Source organism: Spermophilus citellus (genome assembly GCF_964194105.1).
Source record: "Spermophilus citellus genome assembly, chromosome: 5".
In the NCBI taxonomy this organism is placed as follows: Eukaryota; Metazoa; Chordata; class Mammalia; order Rodentia; family Sciuridae; genus Spermophilus; species Spermophilus citellus.
This window is the reverse complement of record NC_138186.1, coordinates 172508041-172528887: the sequence shown is the minus strand read 5'-3', so window position 1 is coordinate 172528887 and position 20847 is coordinate 172508041. Positions and strand designations below refer to the sequence as shown.

Genomic DNA, 20847 nt, shown 5'->3' with positions numbered 1-20847 from the left:
TAAACCAAGGTTAAGAAGTTCTAAGGTATTTTTACCACGCCCTACTTGCACACAGCAAGGTCAGCACAAAGAACCACATGGCTTTCTTCTTCACAGTTATTTCACAGCCTAATTTTATTCTTTCCTTGATCACATTTGTGTTTAGACATGTCCATATTAACAACAACAACAAAACAATGCCAGCAATAATAACAGCAGCTAACAATTATGGAAAGCACTCAGACGTTTCACATGTGACGCCTCATTTAATCTTCGAAGCTATGGTGTGGGTTGACTGTCTACTACCTCTGTGGATATAAGAAAGGAAACACAGATATTTATGAAACTTGTCGAGGTCCCCCAGGTAGATGAGAGGTGAAGTCACATCAGAGTTAAAGTCTCATTCCAGAAGTTAGCTCTTAATACTTACCTTAACCTATTAGATTGAATTTGTGAGGATGTGTTTAATGTGTTTAAAATGGCAATTTCCAAATACACAAGATCCCTGTGATACTCTAAAAAAAGCATTCACCCAAACAAAGAATCTGGAATGCTGCCTACACTGAACTACTAACTGTACAATCTCAGTATTTTCTAGGCCTGAGTTTCCTCAAGAATTAAAACTTGGTTAGCATTTTTAAAATAAAGCATAAACGGGAATTGAGACAGAAGGGATGGATAACATGGCAAGCGACAAGCACAGCCCATGCCGAGGCAGGGAGTGAGTGTGGGTCAGACACTATGCACGAGGGACGCTGAGCCTCCTCTACCCAGGCAGCATGCGTCATGCTGCCTAAAGATGGGTCCACATTTATATACTGGTTAGAGGCCCTAATTAGTTGATGGAGGAAAGATATATGCTATATAAATTTTAGGGCCTTGTATAGGAGCTATACCATTTAATAAGGATAAATTAATTACTAAAAGATACATATCAAGTTGCCATCCTTTTAGACAATGTAGGATATTTTCAAAGAGGCAGAAACTTTAAAAAAATGTTCTAGCAACTTTTTGAAGTTTTCCTGGTATTACCAAATATAAACAGGTTATCATGGCACTTGTATATTTAATTAGATTCATGACAGTTGTATCTCTCATTTATAAATGGTATAAGACTTATATCTTTGCAAATGCATTAGAAATAAAATACCCTGAGACCTTGTGATATTTACAATTAGAGACAGTGATTTTCTCCTTCAAGACACTCCTGAGAAAGTTCAAAGAATAACTGGCATGGTGTAAACTGAAATTCAAATATAAAACAACAGCATAAGAAATACAAACTATTCCAATAAGGTCTCTCTTCCCTATGAATTCACTTTATCAACATAACTTAAGTCCACATAATGAACCAAGCTTAGTAACCACTATGTACCATGATGATTATTTTTTTTACTGGCGTTAGCAATACTCCTGCTATGAACAGAAGGACCAACTTTAGGAAGACAAGTTTCATAGAGAAGGACATTAGGACACCATGCTACAAGAATTTTCTTTTTCTTTCTTTCTTTTTTGCTACTGGGGATTGATCTCAGAGGTGCTTTACCATTGAGCCATGTCCCTGGTCCAGTTTCAAGAGTTCCAAATTTAATTTTTTTTTTTTTTTACTTTTGAGATGGGGTCTAAGTTGCTTAAGATCTTGCTAAGTTGATGAGGCTGGCCTCGAACTTGCAATCCTTTTGCCTCAGCCTCCTTAATTGCTGGGATTACAGGTATACACCACTGTCTGGCTACAACACATTTTTAAAAGGAATTATTCTGTTCTAAACACATAGCTCTATTTTCTGTGGAGTAAAAACAAACTTGAAAAGCAATCTGCTCCGGAACTGCTCTCCAAATCAATTTCTAAACAACATGGGAATGGGTTGTTACTTTAAAAAAAAAAAAAAAAAAAAAAGAGCCATCATTATAAACAAAAGGCCATTACTCAACTGGGTAATTAAGGAATTCACTAAACTTAATTCCAAATAATTTTTAGTATTAAAAAAATCCACACCAATAAAAGATTTGTCATCAAAACATTTCACAGATATTAAAACAAAAGCACTATAAACATTTTAGAGCAGTTTCAACAGAGGAAATACAAATACATGTAGGTATCTGCTAGAATTTATTTCGGCTACCTTTGTCTTACCTGGGTTTCTAAGTAGCTATGGTTAAGCCTATTGTTAAAAACCAAGAAATATGACTTTATGCCTTAGAATTCATCCCTGGGACCCCAGATAGAATTGTGTCCCCCAAGAGAGATTTATTAAAGTCCTAACTCCTAGTACTTCTAGTAGTGACCTTAGCCTATGTAATTAGTTACGATGCTGCCCTGGTGGAGGAGGGTAGGCGCTAATCGAGTATGGCTGGCATTCTTACAAGGTCAGAAGAGGGTTGGAGGTGTAGCTCAGAGATATGGTGCATATTTAACATGCCCAAGGCCCTGGGTTCAAATCCCCAGCACCACTAAGAAACAGATCTATGACTACCATGTGAATATGGAGGCAGAGCCTGGTGTGATCAATCTACAAACCAAGGAACACCTAGGATTATCAGCCGCCCAGAAGCCAAGAGGGAATAAGGCCTGCTGGCATCTCAATTTCAAGTTTCTGGACTTCAGACTGTGAAACAATAGATTCCTATTCTTTCAAGCCTCTCAACTTACACTTTGTTAGAGCAGCCCTAGGAAATTCATACTTATTACGTTTGTCTTTTCCTAAGTGAGGGACTACAAGATGGCATTAAACTTACTACAACAGCCATTAAATTTCCTTGGATAGAACTCAAGACGCCAAAGCTTTATGGAAAATTTAAATTGTAAGAAAGTTCTAGTACATATTTTTCAATCAAATACTTGATAATTAAGAATTCCATCATTAAGATTAATAGAAAATCAGCAGATTTCACAGTGAAAAACATTACTGTTTTCCAGTAGCCAAAAACTGAACTACCACTTGAATGGCTTAAGAACCTAGAAAAAAGATTTTTTTTTTTTCTCTCAAAGTAATGGCTTAATCTATACTGTTCATAGTAGGAGAAACATCAAGTCAAAGAAGTTATTAGTTTTGCAATATTCAAAAGTTCTATGCTATTTTTAATTCTCTTCCATGCCATGCCCCCTCCCCTGCTCACCTCCCTCCCATCCCCTCCTGCCAAAGACTGGTTCTGATTCATGACTCAATAACCAAGTGTTGAGAGGATTTCACTACCATTGTTGCAGAAACATGTATTCAAGAAGTTTAGTTTGCTTACCTAGAAAAACAAAACCAGCAAACTTCTAGAAAACCAAAACAAATACCTAACCAGTCTCCAAGAACATAGTGCTTCTAGAGAAACCTTACCCCTGCCATCTGCAAGCAACCTAATTCCCACAGACACAACAGGACCACCACTCCTAATTGTCACAGCCTGGAGGACAGCCCTGGGCAGCTGTCCTGTCCCACCTACAGATTTTACGGGTTCAGCTGACAAGCAGTGTCACCAGGTCAAGTCCAAGAAGCTCAAGAGACTGGGATCACAGAGCTGGGCAAGCAGGACTGGAAGGACACTGTGCCAGGACACTTCACCCATCCACCCCTCCAGGAGGGTATGGGGCATGGGTGAGTTAAGGGGGTCCCAATACTTGGCTTACCCAGAAAACCCTTAGGTGACTGCCAAAGCCCAAAACACACCGGCAATGAGACCATGATCACTGCCCTGAGTCCACATAGAACTGAACTTATTCTAGAATTTGGAAAACAATGAAATAAGAAATGTCACTTTTAAGAATTTAAAGCAAAAATACCTCAAAACACATTAGTTCTAAAACACCTGAGAACCATAAAATGGATGATCTTTCATACTACATTCTATGATAAAAGCACCTGGTCCTAAATATTAATAACAGAAAACATCTAATATCTTACTCAGTTTTCCAACAGTAAAACCAAAGTCAGTAGAACCTACCAAATCTTTCATAATTTCTTACATTTTTTTCCCAAACAACTAGGACGATATCTGGTAAAACAAAATGGTATACAGTGAAATAAATCATCACAGGTGATACTCTGGAAGTGTTCGTATTTCCAAATTTTTAACTCAATAAAGAAAAGCGTTCTCAATTAATAATTATCCTCCTTATATTCCAAATCTTCTATTCAACCTTTGTCTCTGAATAACAAAATAAGACCTTTTAGATCAACCCCAATTAAATTTGTGTGTACACACACACAATTTATTTCTAGTCTAAATATAGCCTCCCTGAAAACAATTGAGGTCTCTGAATGAGCCATTAACACTTGTCCCTTTCTGCATTCAAAAGAAATGAGAAGACATCCATCCATACTCCTGGCTCAGGGCTCCAGAGCTCCCTGGTGAGCAGCACCCCAGGCCACCCTGCTTTAGCTCAAGCCCCTACACTGCACACCCTACAAGGCATGCACAGTCCCCACCTGCAGGACAATCAAGTGGGGCTCCTTCCACCACACACAACCTGGTAAATGTCACTCACCTACAATGTAAATGTCTTTCCCTGGCATCTTGGCAGGTATAATCTCACCTCTACATGCAACTTAAGTCTCTGGGTTAAGCTGTTAAGGACACAGGCAACCTACTGCATGCACAAGGCAAAACAGAAAGGCAGCGGGGAAAGAGCCACAGGTAATCTGTCGGAGGATGGAGACAGGCAATGCTGGGCATAACAGACTTCTCACACAGGTGATTCAGAAACAAGACCAGGGAAGCCGAGGAAAAAGGTGTCAAAGCAACGAGGAAATACCCTGGGCTCAGGAACAAATAAAACAGAAGGGACCCAACATATGACCTAAACTCTAGGATAGGGCCCTCCGCCGCCACTCCCCAAATCAGGGAGACACATGAGGCCCTGCCCAGAGTACGTGAAGGTGAACCACATCACACAAGCAGACACAATGTCTCTATGTGCTTCTCTCTTATTCACAATGTCCTAGCTCCTTAGAGACCCATGACACTAATGAAAATATAAAAACAATACTACAAAAACATGCTTTAACTTTTTGGGGGGAGCAGGGGTAATATGGGGAGGGTGCTTAGCCACTGAGCCACATCCCCAGTCCCTTTAATTTTCTACCTTGAAACAGGGTCTCACTAAGTTGCTTAGGGCCTTGCTTAGTTGCTGAGGCTTGTTTTAAACTTTCAATCCTCCCACCTAAGCCTCACAAGTTGCTGGGATCATAGGTGTGTGACACTGTATCCAGCAACATTCTTTAACTTCCTAAAAGTTAAAAAAAAAAAAAAATTAAAAAAAAAACCCACCTGATTTGAAAGAATGTAAAAACACAGTTTATAATCTTAATTATTAATTATCTTTAAGGTAGTTTCACCTCTCTCTAATTAGACTGTGAAATCCTCAGTGAAGACTGTGTTCAGTATGTCTTGCCCATAGAATTAGCAAAATGACTGTCACTATGCAAATGTTCCAGAAACACATACTGGCTAACAGAACACCTTCTCATTTAATAATGTAGAACAATGTGAATAAAGAGAATGCAACAGAATTTACCTTTGAAACCTTTGAAACTAAAGCTAGTGTATAAAAGAAATACAATATTTTTAAGGCTTTAATTTTGGAAGTTTTCAAATTAGTGAAAAAAATCTATATATAAACCAAGATTCAATATAGGTTTAATAACCTCAGAGACTGAAAATTAAATTATTTTGTCTTACTTTAAATATATGTAAAAACTGTATTAATAATGTTTCTAAGATCTCTTAATAGTTAAATTTTATATGCAGCTAAGCTACTGGCTCAATTTTTGTGACCTTTAGGGGAGGAAGAAAAAGCAGCCACGGCCCTGACCACTGTGCAGGATGGGCCCCTCCAGTCTGCTGTAAGGAGGGGCCTGAGCAAAGGTCAACAGGTGGACAAGGCCTAGAACACAAGTAAAAACGTCCTGAAGGAAACGAAGCATGGCCTTTAATTTATTCATTGAAACTTAGCCAAAAAGTAATTTGATATTCTATTTTCCTCAGACAAAAATCATAGTGTTAATATGCACACGATCATGCACTCCACTTTTTTTTACTGCCACAAAACAAATTTCAAATTAAAACTCAAAGTATAATTTTAGAATGTAACAATATGATTTTTCACCCGGACAAAACAGACAAATTACTTTTTGTTTTACACCAGACTACTTCCTCATATTCTGATTACTGGTAATATGGCAGAGACCTTTCAAAAGGAAACCTAAAGCCCAGGCCAAGAGGAGGCCCCGTAAGGCCCCATGAGTCCAAGGGTAGGTTTGGCACAGGCTGCTTTTCTCCTTTGCCCTCATGCATGTTACCTTGTCACCAGACTTCTGCCCGCTTGTCTTCTTTTTACCTTGTCCTTTATACCTTGGTATCTGAGCATGAGAATAAAATGACATTTTACCACATAATATCAATCTTTAAAAATAAACTAACTCATTACCAAACTAATAAAGGTTCCAATTAAAAAATTTCTTAAAAATGGAAAATCTAGTATGTTCCTTTTCAAAGCCTGCAGTTCTTAGTTTTTCTTAACTCATATTTACTTACTAATTCCAGCAGGTATCTGGTCAAGTGTAGGCACTCATCACCATCTGTCCATCCTCCGGTGGAGGATGCTTCTTTCAACACTAGCCTTAGTAGTATTCTAAGCAGGCCTGGCTTCAGCTCCTAAGCAGCTCTGTAGAATACTTGTCCTGACCTTACCCAACCATCCTAGGAGCATTCGAAGCTGGTTCCTAACGGCTGGTGGGACCCTCTCCTTGGCCACAACATCCCTGTTTAGGCTCTCAAGGCTCATGAGGAGGCAGCCCGCAAGAAGAGGGTGGTAGAAGTACTAGAATCCCAAATCCAGACCCTTAGAACTAGAGGGCAATTGCATGTTAAGAGACAAAATAAGGATTCATTTTTAAAACAGATCCCACCCTAGCCTGGCCAGCAACTACCTAGAGTTATTTCTGAAGGCGCCATTGCAACCCGAGCTTATGGTGCCAACTATGACATGGAGCCCACACTGAACAGAAATGAGTGGCGGTTCCGCCTGAGGACAGGCATTGTCCTCTGAATCGGCAATGAACGTAAGAGTTTTGGGCAACATTTAACAACCTAAGACACTGAGGATTCTCATAATTCTCCAAAGTTAAAAATTCTTTAAGAATGAGTATGTAAAACAGACTTTAATATTTTAACCCAAAGATATACTTTACGTAGGTTCACATTGTTAATTTGCCTTAAAAATAACGTGCTAAAAAGACAACTTTCAAATAGCTCAATGCTGCTGGTAACTATTTTGAAATAAATAGTAGTTGATTTTAATCTCTAATGCCAGATATTTTTGTGGAAAATAAGTCTTTCTTCCACAAGCTCTTTTATCAGCAATTAATTTTTTAACATTTACTCATGACCTATTCTGTTGTCAGGATTATAGCGCCCACAAGCGCGAGGGAAAACAACTTTTTAAAAAATTCGCTTTAAAAAATGCTAACTTGGACTGGGGATGTGGCTCAAGTGGTAGCGCGCTCGCCTGGCATGCGTGCGGCCCGGGTTCGATCCTCAGCACCACATACCAACAAAGATGTTGTGTCCGCCGAGAACTAAAAAATAAATATTAAAAATTCTCTCTCTCTCTCTCTCTCTCTCTCTCCTCTCTCACTCTCTCTTTAAAAAAAAATGCTAACTAGGAATCTCGGAAGAAAAAGGAAAAAAAATCATCTTTTTTCTCAGTCAAAAATAAAGCACGACATTTCTCTGGGCTTCTAACCTTCAGCAGCAGCAGTGCCAACAGCAGCAGTCACTGGGCAGCATTCTCATCTGGCAATTGAGTCACTGTCCTCTGGAGACTCCCGATTTTTTAATTTTTAAAAAATTTTTTATTGCTACCAGGGATTGAACCCTGAAGCCCTGACCACTGAGCCATATCCCCAGTCCCATTTTATATTTTACTTAGAGACAGGGTCTCACTGACTTGCTTAGAACCTTGCTTTTGCCAAGACTGGCTTTAAACTTGAGATCCTCCTGCCTCGATCTCCTGAGCTGCTCAGATCACAGACATGTGCCACCATGCCCAGCTTACTCCCCTGATTTAAAATATCATCTCTTACATAAAAGTCACTGTACCACCCTGAACTCACAGCCTGATCTTTGAATGTACTCCACAGCATAACTCTATTTCTATGGAGTAGAAATAAAGGAAAGATCATAGAATACAAATGTAACCTGTAATGGACTGCATGTTTATGTCCCCCCAAATTCATATGCTGAAATTCCAATCCCTTGGATAATAGTATCAGGAAGGGGAACCTTTGGGAAGCTATTAGGGCCAGAGGATTGAACCCTCATGAATGGGATTAATCCCCTTATAAATAAGAGAGGCTCCAGAGAGCTCCCTTATCCCTTCCACCATGTGAGGACATATAGTAGGTCCCAATTAAAAACCAGGAGGTAAGCCCTTAACAGACACCAAGTCTGCACGCCTTTAACCTGGACTTCCAGCCCCAGAACTGGGATAAACAAACATCTGCTCTTTATCAGCCTCCCCTCCTGGGATGTTTTATCACAGCAGTCTGACTAGACTAAACCATGACCCAAGCCCATTCTTAAATAAGACCAGCTACACTCCAGTTAGTCACCAACTTTCCTAACAATCATATATTTGTTCCTCTATTGCTATATGTATATTCTTGATCTTAAATTCAAGCATTCAACTCATTTTTTTGCTCCTTTAAACCATATTCCCCAAATCAGGTCTTTTCTTTAATAGTACACAAGCACAAACGCACGTGCACACACACACACAAAGCTAACCATAGTACATATATTTTCCCATAAATTTTATTAAAATAGCTCATTAATATAAAAAACCATCATGATTTGCAATTTCTAAATCTGACCACCCATTTAACAGTATATAATATTCAACACAACAATTATATTCTGGAAACTAATATTCTCAAACTAGGGATTTATAAATGAAAAGTAAACAAATCTCCTTGGTAATGGAAGAAAATATTCAAAGTACCAAATGAATTCAAATATTCTACAATTCTGATGTTTAAGGGCATATTTTTTCCTACAAAATTCAACAAAAGGAATAGAAATTTTGAAACACATACTTAACCAACAAGAAAAAGGCACCTTGAACAATCAGAGCCCTTGTTACAAAAGAACAAGAAAACCTAGAACACACAAGAGTAGAGGGAAGAGCCCTCGGATTCTCAGTGCAGATGTTACTTTGATACCCAGCTAACTCACCTTACTGGGGGTTCCATGTGCACTGGTTCTTCCTTCTGGTGACTTTGGTGGAGAATGTATATCAGATAGATCCAGTGCACCCTAAAAATCACAATTTAAAACACATTTAAAAATAAAACAAGAATATACAAATTATCCTTTAAAGGAATCTTAGCATTTAAAAACAATGTACAAAATTGGCATTTTACTTCTTGCCTCATTCACATAACTTTTCTTATCAGATTTCCTCTAATTTTACCCAAAAAAAAAAATAAATAAAATGCATCCACATTCTAATTACCTATAAAATATTTCAGTCACCTTGAAGGCCACCTAGTTGCACTGCAATATGCCCCTAATCTATCTTTTCAACACTGACTTTCTCTCTTCCCTTCTCTCCTAATATTATTCTGTGATTCTCAAAGGTCTACTTTTTCTACCCTCCTTCATTATATGTCAAGAAAAAAAATACCAAATAGCAACTCTCACAAAAACCATCAGTTTCTACAAACGGTAGTACTCTATTTCTCTTTTATGCCCCTTTATTATTTTTGCATTTTTAAAGCAGCTATTCTAGTATGGCTTATATGTGCAATAGTTACATATGTCTCTCAGCACAAGGTTTTAATCACAAATGCAAAGGAGAGTATTTAAAAATATTTCCTGAATAAGAATCACTTCCAAAAATTCACCTGTTGTTATTACCATAAGCTCTATGACACTGTGTATTAAATACTGGCTATTTTGTTTTAGAAATTCTTTAACAACTACAATTTTTTAAATATGAAAATGTGCTATACATCATGGCTTCTTCCCAAGCCCATTCTATAATGGCAGCATCTTCTCCCAGGTTAGGAACTATAGCTCATCTCTGAGCTCTTCCTTTCTCACACGGCCTTCTATGACTCTGCCCCTTGCCAGAATACTAATTTACCAAATCTTGCTGATTCTTCTTTAAAGGGTAATCTTTCTCTCATTTCTATTCTGCTTCCATTCTTTGTCTAGATTTGGATGCCTTCCTACAGGTTTTACTTCTAATTTTCTCTAACCTTTACAAATTTGTCTTTCATGTAGCACTCAAAGACTTCAAAGACTTTCCACTGACCATGAGCAAACAACAGCTAATCATCATGTCTTTGATCCTACCAGGTGCATGAAAAGAAAACCCTTGTCCTCAACAGACTTGTGATCTAGTATTATGACAAAGATAAATATAGGTGACTGTAACAATCAGAATAAATTCTAAATTATACATCAGTTACCAGTAGTGAGAGAACAACAAGAGGAGGAAACACCACAGTCAGCCAGCCGTGGATAGTACAACAAGGATAACATTGCAGGCTGAGTGATGGGACAGATGTATCATTTCAGGCAGAGAATAAGATAAGACAATAAGAGCAGGCAAAAAGACATAAGCTGCTTTCAAGTAATTAAGTTCAGTCTAGATTGAATGCAAGTTGAATATCCCTATCTGAAAACACAAAAAGTTGATCCAGCACAGCTATACAAACATACTCAGAGATCTGAAACACATTCCAGAAATGAGATACTCAACTTCCACAAGGTTTCACACTTCAAAAAACAAAACAACAACAACAAAAAAACCCTATACAAACAGAATCCTGCAGTATCACTCAGGAGCTGAGATTAAGGACAAAGAATCTAGAGATTCAAATTACCATTATGATAGTCATAGCAATTTTTACAGAAAGAACACATGAAGAATTGAATTTTTTTTTCAAAGTAAAATATCTTATTTTATTATGTACAGACATACTCAAATAAAGTACCCACTCTGAAAACAAGTTCTGGCATTTCTGAGAGCTCCTAAAGGAATATAAATTGGAGTCTCAGAGACAGTTCCTTTCCCAGAGGAGGAGGAATGTAACCTGATTCCACAGGATTAGCCAATCTCATCTAAAGCCATACACTCTCTCTCTGCCTTAAACCCTGGCTCCAGCTTCACTGGTCCCGGAAAAGCCTCAGCCTGAAACAGGTATAAACCAGTCACTCAACCTCCATTTTATTCTTCTGCAAAGAATCGATGAAAGTTTGCCACTCTGCTGGGTAAAACGTTTATAGACGTTGATCTTATTCCGAATTTGTTTGGGGGTACCTTGATAGTAATTCTTCTCATCCCGAGCCATGGCCTTATAGTCCTCTCCATGGTTCTCCACCATGTAGCGGACATAGTCGATGAGGTCCCGAGACAGGGTGTTTCTTTTCTGGGAGGCTGGCTTCTGCTTCTAGATCATTTAGCACATAGGGCTTCCGCACAAGCTCCTTAGGCCTCTCCTCCATGTCAATGTCCATGCCCATGGCCTTCACCTTTTTCTTACGGAGGGGAACCGCCTTGTTGGGATCCATGGCCAACCCCATCTCCGCCAGGTTCTGTCGCACGGATTTGGCGTGGTCCCAGGCATGTCGGATGTGGGAGCACTCGATCCGTGGCGCTGCCTTCCGTTGAGCATTCCGATTCAGACGCTTTCAGTTGACATTATAGCCGAACTTCTGCCTCCGAGTTTTGCCCTTAGCCTTGGGCATTGCGCTGACCGCCTCACCAGCAGCTCACCCCTGAAGCCCCGCACTTACAACCTCGTGTTAACAGACTCCTGAAGAATTGAATTTTAAAAATAATTCAGCAACAGTGAAGACTGTAAAGGTGAGAACCCTGAGGAACGGAGATGAAGATGGATGATGAAGGTGCTAAAGGAGAGGATAATGATCCAGAATGAGCTCAGAAACAAGAGAGTGCTTTTGATGAACTACAGCCAGGAGACACTAATAGTCAACCACAATGAAGTATGTGGAACAGAGCAACTCAATTCTTAAGGTAGTTTTAAAATAAAGTTTTGGCAAAAAGCCCTAATAACTGAGCTCAACAAGTTAATCCATAGCTAGTTTCTATTATCAAAAGTCAAAGGACAATAAAACCTGTAATTTTTTATTCTGTTCTAACATCAGGTTTTCTTTCAAAGTAATAGAGTAAAATACTAATAAATGATGGAAAAGCTAAAAAAGACTAAATACCCAAATACTAAGAGGGGGAAAAAAACAGCAAAAAGTGGGGATAAATGTCCAACTTAATTGTTTTGCAATCTAGAGAGCAAAACAATTCTATTTTGAAGAACAAGTTCTATGCTTGGTCTATCTGAAAGAATCACAGATGTGAGTCAGGACAAACTGACAGGGCAGGCTGCAATTCTACCCACCAGAACAGGGTACTGTTTATTTTACTCTCAAATCTCATCAACCACAAAGCAAAGGCTTTACTAGGTCTCAACTTGGTGCAAACATATGTCTAGCAGAGAAGAGCTTACAGCAATTAACTTTTCCTTAATTGCCAGCTGCCACATCTGGAGCATGCAGGCAAGAGTGAATTCCTCCTAACAAAGTGACCACATCCAGGGCTATGTGAGGAGCAATCCTGGGGTGGAGCCTGGAGTTCCAGAGCCCAGGAAAGAATGCAAGAACACCTGGAACTGAGGTTGGTTTAGGGGATAGGAAGGTTGTTCTTGTCATGTTTCTCTTTTTTAGAAGTCAGCTTTTTCACACAGAACTTAAATGTACTAGTGGTTTATCCAGATTGCTATATGTAGTGAAGAGCTAGAAATTCCAAGCTGAAGCCAGGGGAGAGGATTAGGCATGGCTAAGGGAGTCATCCACACAGTAACTATACAAAACTAAGAAACAGTGATAACAAAGGCCAGGGTTTACCCACTCACACCTCCATGCCAACACTGCTCTGAGAGCTTCCGTTATCGACTTCTAAACTAAAGCAGCTCACACAGCCAAAATGTGGCAGGCTGGGGTCCCAACCCAACAGTCTGGCTCTAGAGTCCAGGTGTTACCTAGGGTACGAAGAGAGAGGACCAGAGAGAAAAACATGCAACTACCACTGCAATCAGGACAGAGAGTAATAGAGAAAGAAAACAAAAGGGCGGGTGGAGAAAGAAAAGACCTCGGGATCACAGAAGTTGAGAGGAGTGCAAAAAAGAGATGCTGCCACCAACTGTAGACTTGAGGTCCAGGAGACTGTTGAGCCATTTTTCATACCCTAATATATAACAATGTCCATCATATAAGAAGACAACAAAATCCTATTGACTTACTGAAGAATAAGTGAATGAAGGTGCAATACACGGGCTACGACGGCTCAGAGGCCGTTGGTCCCGGGTCCTGGATCTAGCCAGCTCCCCAGCCGCCTTGCTGCTCTCTTCTGCCTTCTGAAGTGCCCTTACTAAACTTGGTCCCCCAACCAATATCTTACTCACATTGTTTAGCAAAATTTTGGCATGAAACAATCACTTCACCCTTTGAATTAAAAAAATTATTCACAAACATTTGTTAAAAAAAAATTATGTACAATCTTCCTCTCAAATCTTGAACTGTTACTTAAACATTAATTCTGGAAGCATTTTTTTATCCTGAATACCTCTGAGCTCTTCAAGCACACAAAATCTTCTATTACCCATGGAATATATTTACCATGCCTGAAATTCAATTAGTACTAAAGCAAGCTTTACTGATTTTCAAAGTTCCCAGTAGAAAACATACACTTAGACTCCTCAAATGGAATACATACACAGGCCCATTTCCATCCACATTCTAGAAATTTCTATGACTGAAAAAGCATACTCAGCCACAAATCTGGAATAGTCACACATGTATCTACATCTTTTAAGACAGTATCTTCAAGTAAAACTAATGTGTGTATTATGGTTTAGATATGAGGTGTCCCCTAAAAGCTCATGTGAGACAATGCAAGAAGGTTCAGAAGTGAAATGATTGGATTATGAGAGTTGTAACCTAACTGATGGATTAATCCACTGACAGGGATTAACTGGGTCTAACTATAGGCAAGACAGTGTTGCTAGAGATAGGTCACCAGGGAAACGCCTTTGGGGTTCATGTATTGTCCCTGGTGAGCAAAGCTCTCTGCTTCATGGTCACCATGTGCTGAAGTGCTTTCCTCCTCCATCCCCCTCTGCCATGATGTTCTGCCTCACCTCAAGCCCAGAGCTATGAAGTCAGCTGACCATGGACTGAACCTCTGAAATCATGAGCCAAAATAACTTTTCCTCCTCTAAGTTGTTCTTGTCAGGTCTTTTGGTCACAGCAACAAAAAACTGACTGAAACAGTATTTAAATATAAGTCAGACCTGCTCAGGAGTAGTTCTGAAAAGAAAGGTTAAGAATAAGATCACTGCTAATCAACAAATTTGAAAACGTTTAGAAACTAAGCAAAATCAATAGCTCAGTTTTAAACATAATCTAAAAAAAAAAAAAACCTTTAAATTAAAAAAAATTCGTCTATACATCATCTCTTCCAAATTTAACTAAAATAAAAACAACTAAAAACTAGCTGAATATTTCCTATGTTAAGTATCATTCTTACATTTTATAGGTGTTAACTCATGGGTCTTACAACACCCACAAGATGTAGATCCTATTATCCAAATTTTATAAATGAGGCAAGGCAATGGAGAGATTAAGTAACATGTTGAAGTTTGAGAGCTAAGCAATGAGGAGCTATCATTTTTTTCAGACAGTTTGGCTCCTCAATTCAACACTCTGAAGATCAATAACTAAAACAATACACAAAAGTGTCAAAATCAGAGCTGGGGTTGTGGCTCAGCGCTGGAGCACTTGCCTAGCAAGTTCAAAGCCCTGGGTTTGATCCTCAGCACCACATAAAATTAAATAAATAAAATAAAGGTATTGTGTCCAGCTAAAAAATAAGTGATCAGAATATTTCAATTTTCATTAAAATATATATTTATTCTCACTGCGTTTCATTATCTTTAAGGAAATCTTTTCATGTTAACCTTGATTTACTGCATATATCTACTCTACCTGGCCAAATTAGACAAAAACCAAAACAAATCATGAAGGATCACACTTACTTCCCCACCGGAGGGCCCTTTCTCCTTCTGTTGGCAGCGTCTGATCACTTCTAATAATAAGGGTCCTCCCACAGTGCCTTCCGCTTCAATGATACCTAAATCACGGGCTAAATTCTCTCGACCTTCAAGACCTTGAAACTGGAAAAGAAGAAGATACATGTGCCCAAAAACATACCAAAAGTACAACCAGAGATCACAGAAAGTATCTCCAAACTCAAACAAGCTATCTTTCTAGTGAATGTCTTTTAAAACTTTACTTTAAAAAAAAAAAAAAAAATGCCACAGCATAGGATCATGACAAAACTAACTCTAATAACACTCAACTTTATTAGCAAGCTACAAATTACACGAAGCAGCAACACTGGTACCTCTTCTCTGACAGTTCAAATAGCTTTTATAAGAAAAATGAATCATCAATTATAAAAAATAATCTGTGCAAGAAAATATAACTTGTCAAATTTTATTAGCTTCCAGGTTAATATTAACTCATTTGTATCAATGTTTCTGGGACGCGAAAACAGACGTAAAAATCATTGTTCTTACTGTGCTTGTTTCAGGTTGAAAAACAGCCAAGGTAAAGTCAAGGTTAAAAAACTGGAGAAATTCTGCAACAAGACTAGCCACTAAACGACCTGTAAAGATCAAAAAAAAATTGTGTAAGTAAATCCTAAAAAACTTTCAATTTCAATTTCACCAAGCAGCCTTGGTGAAATAAGATAATGAATAGGAGAAAAAGAGGCTTCTAAATTTTTCAAATTATGAATTTCTTCTCTTTAAATATATAAATAATAAAAAAATCTCAATCTTCAATTTTTTCCTTAGGATCACCAGTCTGAAACTATAAAACAATGCAATATTCCACAAAAATATTTCAATGTTGTACTTTTTATATTAAAACTGTGTTTATGTAAAATTTGCTTTAACCAACAACTTTCCACAACCAAACCCACTGAACAATAGCAATGTGACTGTTACACAGCAAAATATTTTTAAATGTGCATCTATAAGAAAACATACTTGAAAAAAAGATAAAATTTCTGATTTTTCCCCAAATGGGACAAGATTTGAAAATTCAGAGGCAGATAAAAATAAACAAAAATGAATGGAAAGTCTTACCATCTTTTGTATTTAAAAACTTTTTCAGGCTTTCATTGACTAAAGGAGTTTTGTTCTGTTAAAAAAAAAATGAAATATTTTAAGTGTCATGTTTATCCTAAAAATAACTATGAAATGTACATTAAGTTTAATTTTTGGCAAAGACATAAGTAATATGTTATCATTCATAAAATTAGTTTCTGAAATCCATTTCACAAACAGGACTTGATTTGTACTATTTAATAATGTCTCAAAGTTAAAAAGCCATACATGAAGACCCATGTTTGTTTTAAATTGTTTTATAAATCATTCATTAAACTGCTTTTGAAGCTCAATATCTTCAATACAACTGTAAAATGCAATTAAATTTAAACAACTATTTATTATTTCAAATGTATGGAGTATATTTTATCATCTTAGGTCTCTATTGTTTGTAACATATATACTTAAAATTTCCAATTACAAGTAGCCATAGGTCAACTTATCTTTGTAATTATAGATCTGAATAAATATAGGAAAAAATACTCTTTTGCATCAAAGCTGTGATTATTGACAATGAGGCTCAAACAAGGCAGCACAAGAGGGACCTCCTCGAGCTGAGCACAGTTACAGGTAGATAAGCGCCTCATATACTGCTGATGGAAATTCAAAATGGCACAATCATTTTGGAAAGCAGTTTGGTGATCATTTTTAAAAGGCTTAAAATATCCCTAGCATGAATGTGATCCACTTATTTCACCCTTATGTATTTCTCAAGAGATATCACAAATTTAAGCAAAGACTTATACATGAATGTTCACAGCATTTGATTATGATAATCAAAATCCAAAAATCATTTAAATATGTGTATCAACAGGTAAATGGTTAAACAAGTTGTCATGTATCCATTCAATGAATCAATGGAAAGATATCTTGAACCCAAGATTAAATGACATGACTTAATACACACAAAATGAATTTCAAATGCATTATGCTGAACAAAAGAAGCCAGATCAAAAATAGTACATACTATAGGATCCCATTCATACGGCTCTGAAGACATATTTAGGATGCAGGGGGACACAAGGAAATTTTGAAGGACTAGAGTTATGTTCACTATCTTGATGGTGGTAATCAGTACATATTTAGCATAAATGTAAAAGTTTACCAAATTACACATTTTATATGCTGAATTCATTCAAAAAAGAGGGAAAGATCACGAAGGACCCTGATAGTCTAGTCTAGGAAATTTGAAGACTGAGTCAACTAAAACACTCAGGAAAGAATGGAGAGACAAGATCAGATATGTATTATAAACAGTCAATCTAGATCTAGGAGCAATATAGAGGACTCGAGGGGGATTGTGAGGGGCGTCAACAAAGGGAAGCCTAGATAATAGGAACAGGATAGAGCACTCTGGAAAGGAAATAAAATGAAGCACAGGCAAAGCAGGCAGCAGAGTACCTCCACACTGACCTTCAGAGACAGACTGGACAGACAGCTGGGTGAGGACTGAGCAGGTAGGCAGAAAGAAAGGCAAGGCCTAATAAACACATTTCCTGCCTGATTTCCCCAGAAAGATGGGTCTATTAGGTAGTTAGACATACAGGCCTGCAGCTCAGGAGAAACATAGGCGCTGAAAATATGGTGCTCAAGTTACAGGTGTTATTAAAGTCACTAGGAAAAGAATGCACAATGAAAACTGTGGAACAAGGTAACAAGTGCAAGAGTTCAAGTGCAGTACAGAAAAAAAGATCATGCTAAAGAAATCATGGAATAAGAAAAGAGAAAAAATAGAACAGAAAGGTCTCAAAGGTCAAGGGAGACTTTTCAAGTAAGAAGGAATTAAGAATGTCAAATGCCACTATGCTCAACCAGACAGGTAAAATCCAAAGTATACTCAAGATATTCTTCTTGACTGTAGCAAGAGACCTTCTTAAGGTGTAGTAGTGGTACATTTAAAATGTTAATGACGGAATGTCTGGTACCGTAAGAAATGGTATGTAATATACACATTGTTTCAAAACCTAGATTTCTGGAAGGAAGAAAAAAAATAAGACTATGGAAGGCAAAACCCAAAGTAATAATACCTGGATAAGACAGGGCCTTGCCAGGCGTGGTGGTGCATGCCCGTAATCCCAGAGGCTGGGAGGCTGAGAACTTCGAGTTCAAAGCCAGCCTCAGCAACTTAGCGATCAACGAGACCTTGTCTCTAGATAAAATAGAAAAAAACAGAGCTGGGGATGTGGCTCAGTGGTTAAGCACCCCTGGGTTCTATCCCAGGTACCCACCCACCCCCCCCAAAAAAAACACAAAAAACAAAAGACAGTGCCTCTTCTAAAGCAGGAAAGAGAGAGGTACAGATACATGTTTTTTAGGTAAGCTTTTCCGAAGGTAAGCAGTAGATTGGGGGCAGGAAGAGGAAGACACAAAGGACTCGATGGTTTCCATTTTTCCCTGTGAGGGAAAAGACAAGACAATCTGTCTAGAGCAAAGAGAACAGATAAAGCAGAAGGCTTAAATGAAGTTAAAGAGGGGAATGCCAAGTAAAACACAGATGGGCTGGACCTGATCAGCTCCCAGCTGTGGATGGTAACCACCAATCTATCTGTAGCATCACCAATTCATATGGTTAAGTGGCTTTTCTCTAGAAAGTGAAGTAGTCAGGGTTTCTGAGGGAAGGACCATGGTTCTAGATTAATCAAGAAAAAAGAATCAAGCTGAAGATATAGCTATTTGGTAGAGTGCTTGCCCAGCATGCACAAGGACCTGGGTTCAATCCCCAGAATCACCAAAAAAAAAGAAAAAGAAAAAACGAATGCCTAAAAACAAACAAGGAGAGAAATTAAACAGAAGGTACAGAGGTCTAATCAAGTGGGAAAAGTGCCATCAAGAACAGTGAAAGACTTTGATAGTAAAGTGAACCTTGTTGACAAGTTACAGGACGTTTAGTTAGGTTTTTTAGGGGATTATTGGTAGAGGGCAAAAAAAAAAACCCTATAAATTATCAATTGAATAAAAAGATGTGAAAAATACTAGAGGACAAAAACATTTTGGAGAGTTACATACTACACACCCCCTACCTTGAAGATGCACAATGCATAGAAGCTTACTAACGGTTCTGAACAATCTCAGCTAACTCACTGACAATGAACCATTTCTTCTGGTAACTCCTACAACTTTTTGATTCGGATTGAGCACTGGCCTAAGTTACTGGGCATACTTTTAGGAATACTCCAAGATTCAGGAAGATACACAAAAGAGCAATGTTGGTCCCCCCATCATAAAGAACCTGACGTGTGGCCGTCCGCAGCGGACCGCAGGCTGCGCAGTCCGTCTCGGAGCGTCTCCCACCAGCCAGAAGCCGGCTGACCCCCGCTAGCTACATCTGCAGGCTGCGTACCTCTACTTTTTCTTGCTCTTCTAGTGCTAAAAACACAGCTGCGCGAAGTTCAGCCTGGAGAAGGAGAAGGACGTTACTGGGAGCCGGCCACCCGTCAGGCGAGCGCCCGCCCCCGGGGACCGGGCACCTGCGGGCGGCCCATCCTCCGGCCAGCGCCGCCCGCGTCCCCGACCGGCCCGGCGCCGCAGTGCGGTCAGCTGACCTCGCGCCCCCGACCCCCAGCCGCGGGCCGCCACCCGGCGCCCGCCGACCCCGAGCCGCGGGCGGTCACCCCGCGCGGCCCGCGCTCCCGGCCCCGCGCCCTCTTCACCCGCCTCCACAAGATGGCGCGCCCGCCCAGCCCGGCCGCCCGCCTCCCGGCCACCCTGTCGGCGTCCGCGCACCTTGATGCGGTTCAGGACGCCGCTGTTCTCCAGCGTCTGCACCAGCAGGTCCCGCAGCTCCGTGTCCTCCTCGGCCACCACCGCGGCCGTCGTCGCCGCCATCTTGCTTCTCCAAGACAACCGCCCAAGCCGCGCTAACGGCCAACGGCCGCCGCAGAAGCCGCACGGCGCAGCGACGCAGCGAACCCCGCCCCTCACGTCGGGGGCGGGGCCTCGAGACTACGGGCGGACGCGAGAGGGCGAAGCGTCGGGACGCAGGGGGCGAGATTGGGGTTGTGGGGGCGGGACGTCGGACGCCGGGGCGAGGACTCGACGCACGTCCGGGCCTCAGGGCTCGAGGGCGTGGCCTTGGCTCGGGGCGGGGCTCGGGGCGGGGCTCGGGGCGGGGCTCGGGGCGGGGCTCGGGGCGGGGCTCGGGGCGGGGTCGAGGGGCAGGCTTCTGAGCGCCAGGTCTGCGCTGCAGAATTCTCGTCCCAATTCCAACAGGGTGGTGGTTAGCTCTTGGTTCAGTGCACTGCCCAGCTGCGGGCTAGCCCCGAGAGACCGCCGTCGGGCAGTGTCTGCATGTACAACTCATGTATGTATCTACGCCCATATGTGCGTCTATGTGTGTCTGTGTTTGTGTGTGTGTAAACACTTTCCCAGAGAAAGTGAGTCTGTATTTCGGGTGGAGGCTAGGAATGAAGGCTCAGTGCACTGGCCTTGTCCTACTGTTTACTCCGGTGTGTTTTAAGTCCTTTTGCAAGAATACTTGGGGAGGGAAAGGGAATCCCAAACTCCAGCACTCATAGGAAACTCATCCACAAGGGCTGTGGCAGGGCGTAGGAGCCCTCCTTTATCTTCCTGCAGGTAGTCTGCAGATTAGAATCTGATATACAAGTGCTAAAAGACGTCTTTCATA

At 40.0% G+C, this 20847-nt stretch overlaps 1 protein-coding gene and 1 pseudogene across 9 annotated transcripts in view; both read right to left on the bottom strand.

Moving 5' to 3' along the window:
- CEP43 (centrosomal protein 43) overlaps positions 1-20144 on the bottom strand; it is a 39096-nt gene extending 18952 nt beyond the window's left edge. For 2 of the 8 annotated variants that reach the window (XM_081294070.1, XM_081294071.1), the window contains exons 1-7: positions 19947-20142; positions 19564-19617; positions 16203-16257; positions 15630-15718; positions 15087-15224; positions 9202-9282; positions 6267-6326 (exon numbers count right to left, since the gene is read on the bottom strand). In XM_081294070.1, the coding sequence (XP_081150196.1) occupies positions 6267-6326; positions 9202-9282; positions 15087-15224; positions 15630-15718; positions 16203-16257; positions 19564-19617; positions 19947-20048 (579 nt within the window). In that variant the 5' untranslated portion in view covers positions 20049-20142. Of the gene's footprint in view, positions 1-6266; positions 6327-9201; positions 9283-15086; positions 15225-15629; positions 15719-16202; positions 16258-19563; positions 19618-19946 lie in introns of all 8 variants that reach the window. The other 6 variants (XR_014021937.1, XM_081294074.1, XM_081294076.1 and 3 more) reach the window with 6 other exon arrangements.
- Positions 10925-11739, bottom strand: LOC308648906 (nucleolar protein 16-like; annotated as a pseudogene). Its single transcript has one exon. The product of its transcript is annotated as a nucleolar protein 16-like (transcript).
- Positions 20145-20847: the final 703 nt, after the last annotated feature.